This window comes from Sander lucioperca, chromosome 10 (assembly GCF_008315115.2).
Source record: "Sander lucioperca isolate FBNREF2018 chromosome 10, SLUC_FBN_1.2, whole genome shotgun sequence".
Lineage (NCBI taxonomy): Eukaryota > Metazoa > Chordata > Actinopteri > Perciformes > Percidae > Sander > Sander lucioperca.
Window position 1 is genome coordinate 30,424,656 of NC_050182.1, and position 15,138 is coordinate 30,439,793.

The 15,138-nt window shown below is 44.9% G+C and overlaps 1 protein-coding gene and 1 non-coding gene across 3 annotated transcripts in view; one reads left to right on the forward strand and one right to left on the reverse strand.

Annotated features, from left to right (window-relative positions):
- Nucleotides 1–15,138, forward strand: part of lars2 (leucyl-tRNA synthetase 2, mitochondrial) — a 40,657-nt gene that overhangs the window by 15,688 nt on the left and 9,831 nt on the right. For both annotated transcript variants that reach the window (XM_031298763.2, XM_031298764.2), the window contains exons 4-13: nt 3,893–3,984; nt 4,073–4,133; nt 4,262–4,351; nt 4,629–4,772; nt 8,143–8,250; nt 9,721–9,880; nt 10,642–10,746; nt 11,223–11,338; nt 11,488–11,771; nt 14,656–14,754. In XM_031298763.2, coding sequence (XP_031154623.1) covers nt 3,893–3,984; nt 4,073–4,133; nt 4,262–4,351; nt 4,629–4,772; nt 8,143–8,250; nt 9,721–9,880; nt 10,642–10,746; nt 11,223–11,338; nt 11,488–11,771; nt 14,656–14,754 — 1,259 coding nt within the window. The remainder of the gene's footprint in view (nt 1–3,892; nt 3,985–4,072; nt 4,134–4,261; nt 4,352–4,628; nt 4,773–8,142; nt 8,251–9,720; nt 9,881–10,641; nt 10,747–11,222; nt 11,339–11,487; nt 11,772–14,655; nt 14,755–15,138) is intronic.
- On the reverse strand, nt 7,007–7,114 carry LOC116049800. Its single transcript, XR_004104902.1, has one exon. It is a non-coding gene; the product is annotated as a U6 spliceosomal RNA (small nuclear RNA).

Here is a 15,138-nt window from a genome sequence, read left to right on the forward strand (position 1 = left end):
AACTCTGACTGTTGTTTGTGCATATGCACCAAACAAGAGCTCGGAGTATTCGGCCTTCTTGGAGACCTTGAATGGAGTCCTGTATGGGGCTCCAGTGGGGGACTCCATAGTTCTGCTGGGGGACTTCAACGCGCACGTGGGCAATGATGGAGACACATGGAGAGGCGTGATTGGGAGGAACGGCCTCCCTGATCTAAACCAGAGTGGTTGTTTGTTGTTGGACTTCTGTGCTAGTCATGGATTGTCTATAACGAACACCATGTTCGAACATAGGGATGCTCATAAGTGTACTTGGTACCAGAGCACCCTAGGCCAAAGGTCAATGATCGATTTTATAATCGTTTCATCTAATCTGAGGCCGTATGTTTTGGACACTCAGGTGAAGAGAGGGGCAGAGCTGTCAACCGATCACCATCTGGTGGTGAGTTGGGTCAGAGGGTGTGGGAAGACTCTGGACAGACCTGGTAAGCCCAAACGGGTAGTGCGGGTAAATTGGGAACGTCTGGAGGAGGCCCCTGTCCGACAGACTTTCAACTCACACCTCTGGCGGAGCTTTTCGTGCATCCCTGTGGAGGCTGGGGGCATTGAACCCGAGTGGACAATGTTCAAAGGTTCCATTACCGAAGCTGCGGCGGGGAGCTGTGGTCTTAGGGTCTTAGGTGCCTCAAGGGGCGGTAACCCACGAACACCGTGGTGGACACCGGTGGTCAGGGAAGCCGTCCGACTGAAGGAGTCTTTCCAGGATATGTTATCCCAGAGGACTCTGGAGGCAGTTGCAAGGTACCGAAGGGCCCGAAGGGCTGCAACCTCTGCCGTGAAAGAGGCAAAGCAGCGGGTGTGGGAGAGGTTCGGAGAAGACATGGAGAAGGACTTTCGGTCGGCACCAAGGTGCTTCTGGAAAACCGTTTGCCACCTCAGGAGGGGGAAGCGGGGAACCATCCAAGCTGTGTAAGGATGGGACGCTGTTGACCTCAACTGAGGAGGTAATAGGGCGGTGGAAGGAGCACTTTGAGGAACTCCTAAATCCGACTAATACGCCCTCTATGGTAGAGGCAGAGCTGGAGGATGATGGTGGATTGTCGTCAATTTCCCTGGTGGAAGTTGCTGAGGTAGTTAAACAACTCCACAGTGGCAAAGCCCCAGGGATTGATGAGATCTGTCCAGAAATGCTTAAAGCTCTGGGTGTGGAGGGGCTGTCTTGGTTGACACGCCTCTTCAACATTGCGTGGAAGTCGGGGACGGTGCCTAAGGAGTGGCAGACCGGGGTGGTGGTTCCCCTTTTCAAAAAGGGGGACCAGAGGGTGTGTGCCAATTACAGGGGTATCACACTTCTCAGATTCCCCGGTAAAGTCTACTCCAAGTTGCTGGAAAGGAGGGTTCGGTCGATAGTCGAACCTCAGGTTGAAGAGGAACAATGCGGATTCCGTCCTGGTCGTGGAACAACGGACCAGATCTTTACTCTCGCAAGGATCCTGGAGGGAGCCTGGGAGTATGCCCAACCGGTCTACATGTGCTTTGTGGATCTGGAGAAGGCGTATGACCGGGTCCCCCGGGAGATACTGTGGGAGGTGCTGCGGGAGTATGGGGTGAGGGGGTCCCTTCTCAGGGCCATCCAATCTCTGTACGACCAAAGCAAGAGCTGTGTCCGGGTTCTCGGCAGTAAGTCGGACTCGTTTCAGGTGAGGGTTGCCCTCCGCCAGGGCTGCGCTTTGTCACCAATCCTGTTTGTAGTATTTATGGACAGGATATCGAGGCGTAGTCGGGGTGGAGAGGGGTTGCAGTTTGGTGAGCTGGGGATCTCATCGCTGCTTTTTGCGGATGATGTGGTCCTGATGGCATCATCGGCCTGTGACCTTCAGCACTCAGTGGATCGGTTCGCAGCCGAGTGTGAAGCGGCTGGGATGAGGATCAGCACCTCTAAATCGGAGGCCATGGTTCTCAGCAGGAAACCGATGGAGTGCCTTCTCCAGATAGGGAATGAGTCCTTACCCCAAGTGAAGGAGTTCAAGTACCTTGGGGTCTTGTTCGCGAGTCAATGGAGCGGGAGATTGGTCGGAGAATCGGCGCAGCGGGTGCGGTATTACATTCAATTTATCGCACCGTTGTGACGAAAAGAGAGCTGAGCCAGAAGGCAAAGCTCTCAATCTACCGGTCAGTTTTCGTTCCTACCCTCACCTATGGTCATGAAGGCTGGGTCATGACCGAAAGAACCAGATCCAGGGTTCAAGCGGCCGAAATGGGTTTCCTCAGGAGGGTGGCTGGCGTCTCCCTTAGAGATAGGGTGAGAAGCTCAGTCATCCGTGAGGAGCTCGGAGTAGAGCCGCTGCTCCTTCGCGTCGAAAGGAACCAGTTGAGGTGGTTCGGGCATCTGGTAAGGATGCCCCCTGGGCGCCTCCCTAGGGAGGTGTTCCAGGCACGTCCAGCTGGGAGGAGGCCTCGGGGAAGACCCAGGACTAGGTGGAGGGATTATATCTCCAACCTGGCATGGGAACGCCTCGGAATCCCCCAGTCGGAGCTGGTTAATGTGGCTCGGGAAATATATATATATATATATATATATATAGTATTTACACTGAATAGACCATGTAGTAGCGTATCCATCCTAATGAGGCACATGTTTTTTTTCTGCTTGGTTATTTACATTGGTTAACTTTGGCTTGTGCCTCACTCTCCTCCTGAGCAGTCTCAGTGGTCTGCTCTGCTGAGCGCTCTTAAAGCCTAATACCATCCAGCGCTCGGCTTTACAAATGAGGCCCATGCAGTTACCAAGGATACCAATTTGTGTGAAACATCAGACCCGTTAGAGGCCATGCGATGATTCTCTCCAGTCCTCGACTCCTTGTCACTCTCATTCTCTTCTACTTTACTCACGCCTTCCACTCCTGTGCTTTCAAGTCGTTTCTCTCTCAGTGAGCAGAAAATCACAGCCGAAGTGCTAAAGGGAAAAAGAGATGAGTGAAAGAGACCTCGTCTTTAGTCGATAAGGATTTACGTTAAGGAGGGTGTATGCTAGATGGCGATGTGGATACAAAGTACAAAAGGGTAGAGGGAGAAAGCAGACAGAGTGGGAAAGTGACAGTAGATTGTGATGTTGTTTAGAAAGTTGTGTGTAAAATGGCTTACTAGGTATTATACTAGGTACTTGCGAGTATAAAGCTGTCACATCCTGATCTTCCATTCTAAGCCTAACCCTTGAAAATTGTGGTTAGTCTGCATGCATTAAACACGATAAGTAATGGCGTTGAGATCACAGCAGAGACATTACACATTAATATGTGTATGTATGAGCCTGATTTAGTGACATCACACAATAGTTTGGCAGCCAGTCATGGTCCAACAGGCAACTTTAAGCCTCAAGTGCATACACACTGAGAACAGACTTTTCAGTGAAGAAGGAGACATCTTGTGTCCAGCAGATAAACTTCTAAAAAGAAAAATACTTGCATATTCATAGATTCTGGACATTTCAATGAGGGAGAAGGAGTAGATGTAATTTTAAGAATATTTAGTTACTTTTTCAATTATTATTTAGTATTTTTATACAGTATCTTGAAACGTGAAGCTGATCTTTAAATTTAAGTAGACTGTGCTGTAAACACTGTTGTGAGCTTAAAATGGACTTGAAACAGGGTTAATCTTTTGATTATTTTTCCATTTGATCATTAGTCTATGAAATGTCAAAATAGCTTTTTGTCGAAATAGCTTTTTGTCAATATATTTAATTTGCAATGATAAGAAAAACAGGAAAGCAGGAGATCTTCACATTTAAGAAGCTGAAAACAGAGAATATTTGGTATTTTTGCATGTTAAGTTACTTAAAATGAATATACCAAATTGCTGTTAAACACAAATGGTTTAACCACTAATACAGAGCTTCTAACTGCACCCACAGGTGTTGAATCCGATGGGTTGGGATGCTTTTGGACTTCCAGCCGAAAATGCAGCCATTGAGAGAGGACTCGACCCAGAGGAGTGGACTAAAAGGTACCTGATATATCACATGTGTTCGTCTGAGCGTTCATTGTTAATGCATACTGTGCCTTAACGTTGCTGTTCTATGTCGTTTCCTCAGTAATATCCAGTCCATGCGGGAGCAGCTGGACAGCCTCGGCCTTTGCTTCAACTGGGACCGGGTGAGTCAGAACTGAAGAAGAACTGAGCTTCAAACAGAGACTTTGGCAGGTTTTAGGTCTTGTTTGCCCTCTTGTGTGTGTGCGTCACACCACACACTGCTGACATTACTCTGGCTTTTTCCTGACAGGAAGTAACCACTTGCCTTCCAGACTACTACAGGTGGACGCAGTATCTGTTTATCAAGCTCTTTGAAGCAGGACTGGCATATCAGAAAGAGGTAGGAATGGTCTTTTCACTAAAGTGCTTATCCCGGTTTTCTTTTGAAAGAAATAAAATGATTGGTTTAGGTTTGAGGTCGCTGGCGGTTGATTGAAGCAGCTCACCCGTTACTCGGAGGAGAGCTTGGTAGAAGCCCTTTTATTATGTTTAATGAAATGGGACAACCTTGAAATAAGCCTTTGGTCTGTCTATTAAATCCGAGCTACTTCCTAAGCTCTGCTTTTTCATTTTAATCATATGTTGTGTGTTCATCTGCATTTGTGTGTGTTCTCCAGGCTGTGGTGAACTGGGACCCTGTTGATCAGACAGTGCTGGCTGATGAGCAGGTGGATGAAAATGGTCGCTCCTGGAGGTCTGGCGCCCTGGTGGAGCAGAAGCTGCTCACACAATGGTTCATCAAGACTACAAACTATGCCAAGGTACGGCTTTGGTGTATGTGTATGTGTGTGTGTGTACGTGACAAGTGGCGTCTGAATGGCTGGCCAGCAGCTTCATGCGAACCAAAATGAGCAGCGGACCCCTCTGATAGCAATCATGGCTGACACTTCAGTAGCAGCAGCTGCAGCCCTGCCTCTCTCGTTGTGCAATCAGACCCCTGGACACCGTCATTTGTAGCCTGGCATCTCCGGACCAAGTAAAAAGGGACCAGCCGAGTCCGAGTGATGCCCCCAGGCGGCCTGGCCGGCTGATGAGAAACCTCCACCTTTTCTGCACAGCACAGGCCTGCTGCAGGGCAAAATGACCTGCCAGGGACTTGTGATGTGAATCACCCACAGGAAAAGCAGTCTGTGCATTGTACGTGCAGAACACACATGTGCATTGTTAGACATTTAGGTGTGCGTGTGCTAACACACACAGAGTAGTCCTTGAGGAGAAAAGTGCTTTTGTTTAATGAGGATGTGGAAAGCACATCTTTGGCACATTTTCTCAGACCCTTGACTTGCAGACATGGATATTTAAAGGCAGAATGAGTAGGATTTGTCCGGTGCGCCTTGTAAACACAACATTCAAAGTTGTTCCCCTCCTCTCTGGCTCAGCGATACTAGCCAAGGAGTTTAGCGATCTTCAGTCTAGCGAGCTAATGGGCATAGTATTTGTGCCCAGACGAGACAGGACAGGAGAATTTAGCAGAGCTTCACTGGCTTCAGACTCAGATGACACTGATTACAGTGTCAGACAGGGCATAGTCTCACTTTGCCAGACCATCCTCCAAAGCGCGCTGGAGGAGAGTCTGGCTACTCCACATAGCATTCGGGGATGGGAGGAAAATGTGCTCTGGTTTATTGGCATTTCTTTAAACCAGTCACAATCGTCTTGGGCGGTGCTAAGCACCGGAGAAAAGCTGTGGTGCCGCTGCAAAATAGGCTCGGAAGGAACTTGTTTTGGTGGAACGTGTACGTTTAAAAGTTGTTTTAGTCCAACAGAAAACTCAGATTGGACAGATGGATTTACCCTGCAGAGATCTGAGAAAAGGTTAACCATAGTCCTCAAAAATTGACCGGAGTTTAAAATACCAACACAAAGGAAGCCCAAGGCAACGGATATCTGGCCTAAATGAGTGAAATCCGGCAGATTTTCCGGCGGCAACAGAGCAATCCCGGAAATTGAACGTCAAGGATATAGACTAGCCAGGGCAGAACACAAAATAGTGAGTCAACCTGATGCCATGAGAAGGAAAGGCAGAGTAAGGTATAGCATTATCAAATTTGTGTGAGTGGATTTTCATACCGTACTGATATTAAATGGAAACCAAAGCCTGCCTGCGAGGTGTGAAATCAATGTGAAAAACGTCCTCTATGCTTTGGAAACTGGTTGGCAATAATCAAAATTACATATGATTTCTTATAAATGGGTTAAAACATGCAAAGACAGCAGTTTGGCCTTTGAGGGTTTGTTAATTCCTTTGCCAATGTTGTCATTTTGATTAAAACATCAATTTGTCCTCAGTCAGGCGTCGCCCAGTTTTAGCCACAGCACTGAAGTTGCCCATGCTTGTCCATGTCAGAGGTGTGAGAGGAGGCGGAAGCAGCCTACTGTGACAATGTGTTCCTGAATTTTCTCTGACGAATAGAGAAGTGGGAAGGAAGAAGGTGTTAAAGCACAGAAGTGAGAAAGACAGATGGAGCGAAAGAGAACCGTGTGATACGGCAGCTTGCCAAATCAAAAGTGCTGTAATTGGACTGTGATTTCCCACTTGTGCATTTCTCAGCACGCCTGTACACATGTTCGAGTCTGTTAGACAACATTAACTTCAGACAATATTTATTCAGCAGTCATCAGTTTAGCTGTGAGCTTGTTCCACGTTGTACTGAAAGAGTTTCCTCGTGAATCGTAACCATATTTTTTGTTTCAGGACACAGATCACTGCGTATTATTACTAAGATGGATTTTTCAGAAGTGGAGCATGCAGCATAGAAAAATGAGCATGTGGCTATAGGAGAGTTTTCAATTTCATGCATAATCACACTTGTTGCACTCAGGCACACATGCCGCCTGCCTATTGCACATGCACTGACATTTAGATTATTCACGACTTGATGCTCAGTGTGTTGTTCAGCTATAATATTGCTCAAATATGACCATAGCTTCTAGAGGTGTTTTGTGTCAACAACTTGTGACTTGGAGGTTGCTGGTTCAAATCCCTGAACCATTTGTATTGCTGCTTTGCGTAATATTTTGTGTGTGTCATCCTTTCGGAGGGGCCATACTAATCTTCTCTGTATTGATTCCAATTTTTCATGTGTGCTGCCTGAGCAAGCACGTTTTTTTTTTTTTTAATCAGAATGTACTTGATGCCTATTTTTCAGAGACACACAGACACACTTACTTACAATCCTTGGTTTTTGCTATACCATTCTTTTTCTCTCAAGCTTTGCTTAGTTGCCATGGAGACTCCTGTCCTTGCTGTACATATTTCAGTTACTCCTGTTTCTGTGCCAAACTATATTAAAGGCTTTTACTGCCTCTCTCTTTAAAGCAATCATTAATTGTCTCTCATCGCTTTCCTGATTTTTTTCTATGTATGTTGCTGGTAACATCTCTGTTTGCTGCGTCTCCTCCAAGAGTCTTTCCGTCATGCTGATACAGATTTGCTGGATTAATGTCTCTTTTCTCCTAGTCTGGAGCAAATCCATAACTGACACACTCTGCAGCCATGCTGGTGATGACTATTACCAGTGTTTATGATTGTATTGATTTCGCTGTGATGAGGTACTGCGTGCTGAGCGGCACAGTGAGGAGGATTGTGGGTAATAGATTGTGACAGACTGAAAAGGAAATGGAGAGTTCGAACATCTCTGGCCTCAGCCCAGCTGTGGCTTTTTGGCCTGAGCCTCGTTGATATGCATAGCTTCCTCTAATAATGCAGAATAACTTTGTGTGTGTGTGTGTGTGTGTGTGTGTGTGTGTGTGTGTGTGTCTGTCTGTGTGTGTGTGTGTGTGTGTGTGTGTGTGTCTGTGTGTGTGTGTGCGCGTTATAGGCGATTGCTTTGTGATATCAAAGAAAGTAGGGCGAGTGGAGGTCAGGATTTTTTTAAATCCCTCTTTGTCTGCATAATGTGACCTGGGCTGCTCTGCTGCTTTGTCAAAATAAATTGGCTAGGCTTTGAAAGAACCCACACTGAGTTGAAGTCAATTGCATTACCATAGACAGCCATACATTTATGAGGAACTGGTTGCCCCTCCTTTAAAAATGATCTATTTTTCACAGTGAAGTGGAAAATAAGCTCCTTTTTTTAAACTTGTACAAAGTAGTAAACTTGTGTCTTTGTTTCTGTCTCCCTCCTCCAGCCTCTTCTTGACGCCCTGGAAGACCTTCCAGAGTGGTATGGTGTCAAAGCCATGCAGGGAAACTGGATTGGAGAGTGCACCGGCTGCTACTTCGATTTCAAACTCAAGGTGAATCTTAGCTCACTTTTTATTCATTCATCATTCTCACTTCCTTTCAATCTCTCTGCCTTTTTCCACCAAGTGTTTCCCTGTTGCTCCCCCTTTTCCAGCCTTGCTTTTTCATCTCTTTCTCCCCAAGCACTGATTGCTTGCTTTATTTTGGATTCCTCTTTTTATTTATATATTTCTATTAAAAATCATGTACCAAAACATTAAAATCTTCACTCTGTTGTTTGCGTTCAGCGGGTGCTTCCATCTGCAAGTGGCAATTTACCCAAACAGATGATTTCAGAGATTAGTTTCTATTGAGTTTTCAAAAAGCCATATTTACAGCTTTTCACGTGTCTGTCAGTTCAAACTGAGAGGTAGCAAAAAGCCCACTGGGAGCCCCATGAGCACCCCTATTAAACCGCTCTCTTGAAAAATGATTACTCAAGTCAGTCCCTTGATATAAAAAGTCTTGATGTTTATAGAGGAAAGACGTTAGAGGATGTGAGAGTGCTTTTGTGTTTTTGGGCTGTCAAACTTCTTTTGTCTTATATTACATCATCATACATTGTCACAGGAACTCTTCACTGAATTATCTCCCCAGGGGGCTGAAGTTATGTATTAGTATCTCTTCTACAACATGACATATATTAATTACCCCAGAACCCCCTAGAATGAGTGTGTCATCTATAAATAAGTATAAGATCAAGGGACATTGTAGCCTCATTATGTATCAAAGAGCTATGGACAGAACATGTTGCATCTCACAGTCCCAAGACTCTAGGTATTACATTGATGCTCTAACTGACACCATGTACCTCGTTCAACATCTAAGTTTAGCATGTTAGCATTGTAACACCAAAATTCACTCAAAGCGACACATGTGAACCTCATGGTGGCGCTAGAGGAAAATGGGATCACAAAGTTATTAAGACTGGTGCTGAAAGTCTCTCCTTGAATTTATGATGCTATGCCTGCATGGCAAATATTTGAGGTTTTTACTGATAAATGCATACAATTATTTATAAATTATTAAAAATGTTACTTTCTCTCCACTAACTAATTCAGTGTTGGAGTTTTTCAGTACTATAATGCATTAATCAATTACAAAACCAAGATGCTTCTGTACATAAAACTGTAGTACAATATGTCTTACCCTGTAATGTGTTTGACATACATGGTGGAAGAAGATGATGTGCTTTATTAATCTCTCTGGGGAAATTCAGTTTTTTCACTCCGTTGTTACAAACACATAGGCCTGTTTTACACACATGCATACACTATAAACGTGCATTATTGTTGTGGAGAGTTGGCAGTTGGGGAACCTCAGCAGTGCCCAGGAGGTGAACTGGCACCTCTCTAGCTAGCAGTCTACACACCATTCCTCGTCCGCGCTGGACTAACATGCACTGGACTTAAACCTGTCACTAGGGACGATTCCAGAATTTTGGACGCAGAAAGGTTCCCACATGCTCATGTCTTATCTTCCAGGTGGACGGGGAGGACACAGGGGAGACCCTGTCTGCCTACAGCTCCTCCCCAGAAACGGTGTTCGGAGCGGCTTACCTGGCCATCCTGCCCTCCCACAGACTGCTGCATGGGAGCAGCTCAGTCCGCTCAGCCCTGGAGAAAGTCTTTCAGCCAGGCAGAGGTGAGCATCTCCGCACTGATCCCAGTCTGTGTTGGGTCTGTCAAGGTACATGATTTTATTTATACAGTAGGTGGGGGAAAGAAGCTTTCTTAGAGGAAATACAGTTTTTGTTTCTTTTTTTTTAAAGATTATTTTTTGGGCAATTTAGGCCTTTATTTTCATAGGACAGATGAAGACATAAAAGGGTAGAGAGAGGGGGAATGACATGCAGCAAAGGGCCACGGGTCGGAGTAGAACCTGCAGCCGCTGCGTCAAGGAGTAAACCTCTATATATGGGTGCCTGCTCTACCAGGTGAGCTACCCAGGCGGCCAGGAAAGACATATTTAAATGTTTCATCATTCATTACTTTTTCAATGGTAAGATAGATTAATACTCTACACCTGCATTCTGTCAGCACTTGAGAAGGTTGTGATTCTTTGCATCTTATTTGTGTTCTTTATTGAGCAGTGCCCCATTAACAAAAGACGTGCTAATAGTGAAAAAAAATCATCAAAGTCATCCTCATATGACGAAGGAACTACATTTTTTTTGGGCCTTTTCTTAAAGATTTATACTGTATTTGTCTACATATATTTCATATTATCAGTATGGATGCATGTTTGGGACTTTACTAATGTTATTATGTTTATTTAATCCTGTCAAGTTATGGATGTAGTCGCCGCAGTGGACTGAGTATATGCTAATTGAGATTCCCTTGATTGCCTCTCTTTCTCAGCAGTGAGTGATTGTTGATTAACACCTCCTACCCTTTGCTCTCCAGACTCCCTTACAAAGGTCACCGCTTGCAACCTGTTCACCGGCCACGAGGTTCCCCTGGTCATCTCACACAAGGAGGCGTTTGATGGCTATCTGGATACCGTGATCGGTGAGTTATTGGTGTGCACATGTGTGGGTGGGTTTCACAGTCACCTAGAAATCGTAGCTGGTGAGTAAGAAGGTAATTTGTATTCATCTGTGAGCAGATATAATAGACAGACGTTGAATATATGAACAAACTGGAACACTTGTCCTGTTCACGAGGCTAATTGATAGGTGAATGATGTAATTAAAAAAGAGAAATGTGAAAAGTATTCGACTTTAGTGGATTTGATTGTGCAAAAAATACTGCATTTTGAAAGTGACCATTTTACTATCTATGTCTTTGCCATGCAGTATTGTGGATGTCATAATGATGTAAAACCAGTGGGTGTTTTTCTCAGTGTGTGGAGGTGGAACCCAAGGGATTGTTAACCATTAGTCACAACATGCTTAACATCACCTCAGGGAGGAGAGAGAGATCGGTTATGTGTGTGTCCATGTTTTGTTTTTTTATTCACTGTGTTACATGTTCATGCTCCACAGGTATCCCAGACTGTAGTGTGGAGGATTTGTCTGTAGCCAAAGCTCTGAATCTGAGGTGGACCACAGTGCTTAAAAGTGCCGAAGACGGGACACAAACGCTGATCAACTCTGAGGAGGTCCGCACCGTTGATGATGGCGTTGATAAAATTCAATGACTGATGATTATTAAATTATAATAATTATTTTGCTGCATAAGTCAAGCACACCTTCTCTCTTTAAATTCTATAGAAAATTAAAACATTTTTTTATCCTTTTCTCGCTGTAGTTCTCAGGCCTCACCAGAGAGCAGGCATTTGACTCCATTACCCAGAAGGCCAGAGAGCAGAAGATCGGCGGCCACCTTACCAGCTCCAAGCTCAGGGACTGGTTGATATCAAGACAGCGGTACTGGGGCACACCCATCCCTGTGGTGCATTGTGGGTCTTGTGGTCCAGTTGCTGTCCCTGAGGAGCAGTTACCAGTTACATTACCAAAGCTGCCGTCTCTCAAAGGAAAGGGTGCGTCGCCACTGGAGGCTGCTCATGACTGGGTCAACTGCAAATGTCCCAGGTAAGAACACTAAGATGTTTTATTTTTATGTTTTATTGGAACATCACACACAAACACATTTATATGTCTCAACCATATGATCCTCTCTCATTTTATCTTTAACATATTTCATTCTAAGGAAAACCCTCATTGTTAGTCCTTATGATTATCATATAAAAATGCCATATTTGATTTTTGACTTTTTTTTTTATTAGCTCTTATGTCGTAGCTAATTGTGACTGTGACTTATATCTCCCAAAGGACACACATCAAGCCCTCAGTGTCTCTCCTCCAGGGAAAGGGGTGAAACCTGTAGTAATTAATAGCCAATCAATGTATTTTTATTCTGTTATCACAGCTTTATATGCTATTTTCTTGTAATGGTGGTGGGGTCTCACTCCTAATATTAAAATGCATGCAGAAATAATGCACATCAAATGACAAAAGACTCACAGCCAGAAGCTTGTGCTCTTGTGGAGTCCTTAGGACCCCATTTGTACAGTAAGCAAACCACCCTGCTGAAGTACCTTTGAGCAAGTCAGTGAGTCACTGACCACCCTATTGAGCTGTCTGATGTTGAAAAGGGTGGAGGATGTGTAATGTTTTTTTGACACGACATAAGCAAATGTGGAAATCACCCTGTTCATTATGGTGTTTCTGGAGTGAGAATTGAATTATGTGTAAACCTTCACCAGTGAGACGCCTCTCCTCCGTACTTCCTGTATTTCCTCGGGGGACCAGCCCCGAACAAATGAGCCTGCTGTCGTCAGCGCAGGCTGAGAGGATTGACAGCTTTACAAGAACACAGAGCATTGAGAGCGAGCTTGTGAATTGTGTGATTAATGCTTTTGCTCTGACTGGGTTATGTAATGAGTGGCATCTGTGACAGGAGCAGCATGAGATGATGATGGAGGTTGCATAAGCCAGCTGTGCCTCGAGAGACACACAAATACTGTACATGTACGCACACACATTAATATTTTGTATACAGGTGCAATCACACACACACACACACACACACACACACCACTCTCCAGCAAGTCTTCTCAGTGAACAAGTTCACCATCACATCACCATGTTGATTAAAACAATGGCTCACTCAGTCGCAGCAGGCACAAGTCATCAGATTGTGTTCAGTCACTTCCAAAAAGCTACTATAATTCCCCTCATCAGCGGTGATTGATAGCTATAATCACCAAGACGCCGTTATCTCCTCTCTTCCCATCTCCCCTCCGTTGTTAAGTGTCTGCGGAAATTTGTTCTCTTCACTCGTCGACCATGTCCAATTAAAGTTTGAGTAGAACACAGTCAAGCAGCGTGATGAGAGATGGGCGGCAGAAATGGAGTTTTATTTGTCCTTGAGGAAGTCATTTCCTGTGTGCTCATCTCGTCTCCGATCCTCTGCGGCACTGTAAATTGGCCTGCCAACTGAACCCTTGCCTCGGCTTAGCCTGGCTAGGAAGGTGTGCATGCAAGTGTGTGTTGTTCCATGAATTCACAGGTAAAGAGAGAGACCACCGCGCGCGCACATTGGCAGACGCGCAGCAGATGGAGGGCTGTTTTCAATGGGAAGAGAGCCTTCGTGGAGTGGGCACCTGCCTCTCTTGCCTCATCTGTTTGAGCGCCTTTTGGCTCTTTCTGGCTCATCCTGCAAACACACTTTAAACACTCATGCATACAGGTGGCTTCAGATTTAGTTACCTACTGCTGTTGTTAGGCTCCTTTCATAGCTTAGAGAAGGGCCATCTCCAGTGGCTACCTCTGTGGGCTGTCTAATCTGGTCTGACTGTAGCCGCTTCCAGCTGTCTGTCAAATTAACACAATTTGGCCTCTGATTGGCCAGTCTGGTGTGACAGAGGCGGTGGCAAGTCTCACTTGCTTAAGCAAATGTGTACAAATTTTCTCCATTTTCAGAAGTTTCTATTTTTGTATTCTTTTGTGATGGTAGGTCCTTCGTTGTACTGCTGGGTTTTTATTATATGAAATAACACCTGACTTCCAAATATTAACCTTGCTACACCTTATTATTGTTGCTAGGCAACCTTCAGCTCATCCCTTCATCATCACTGCCTTATTATAGACCAGTATGGTAGGAGGTTGAGGGGTTTTGTCTCTCCATGTCTGTGTTAGTGAGTGTGATTGACTGTGAGTTGAGTGTTTGTGTGAGTGAAAATGTTAGACAACAAAGAGACGGTTAGACTAAACAGAGACATCCCATAAGATCCAGGAAACGATACCTGCTCTGTTGCACATAGTAAAGCTCAGAGCTTTGCTTCTGTTTAGCTTTCTGGCACACTGATTTTAACTCTATTGAGACTCATTATAAAGTAAAAGGCAGACGCTTTCACTGTTCCATTAACTGCTTTAAATCTGACCAAAAAAGCTCTTTTTTCCTGTGTCTTGGCAAATGTCCTCTCATCGCTGTAAAAGTGATGTTGGCAGTTTTGCATCACATACCCATGTGCTGTTTGGCTTGGATAGAAAGGGGCACAAGGTGGCATTTCTAACACAAACACATGATCATGTGTTTGGCCTGCTAGTTGGCTCCCTATTAGCACAGCCTGTTAGTCAGGGCACAGAAACAGAGTGCTGGTGCCAGGCTGGCTTCAGCTGTGCTTCTCAACAGGGACATGACCCCCACAGCCAGATGGAGCTAGCTTTGTACACACACACACACACACACACACACACACACACACACACGCACGCGCACACACAGACACACACACACACACACACACACACACACACACACACACACACACACACAAATCACATAATGTGCCATTTCACTAAGTATACAAACAGAGATTGTTCGTTTGTTCGCGTTCTAATTTGTCAGCCTAATATTGATTTTTGTGCTGCCTCTGCCCAACTTTCTTTGTCTCTGTGTCTCCTCATTCAGATGTAAGGGCCCAGCAAGGAGGGAGACTGACACCATGGACACATTTGTGGACTCCGCCTGGTATTACTTTAGATACACAGACCCCCATAACCCAGACAGGTACAAACAGCCTCCTCCTGAGATTACACTAGCTGTTTTTCCAACCATTTTTGACCATCAATGAAGCCACCGAAATGCAAGCTTTGTATTTGTTCCACTTGCATCTGTTTTCTCACACTCTTATAGATTTTAGCACAAATTGTCCAGGTCTTATTTACGCTCTCTTCTTACAAATGAAAAGAAGGGAAAGCTGTGTGGGTGGATAAGCATATCTGTCTGTCTTTAGATATTTAAAAAGCAAACTATGTAGTCTCTGCTATATCAAACAGAACTTGATTTTCTCTCTTGCCTCTCTCTCTCTCACACACACACACACACACACACACACACACACACACACACACACACACACACACACTTCACTAGAAGTTGCATTTCCTGCCA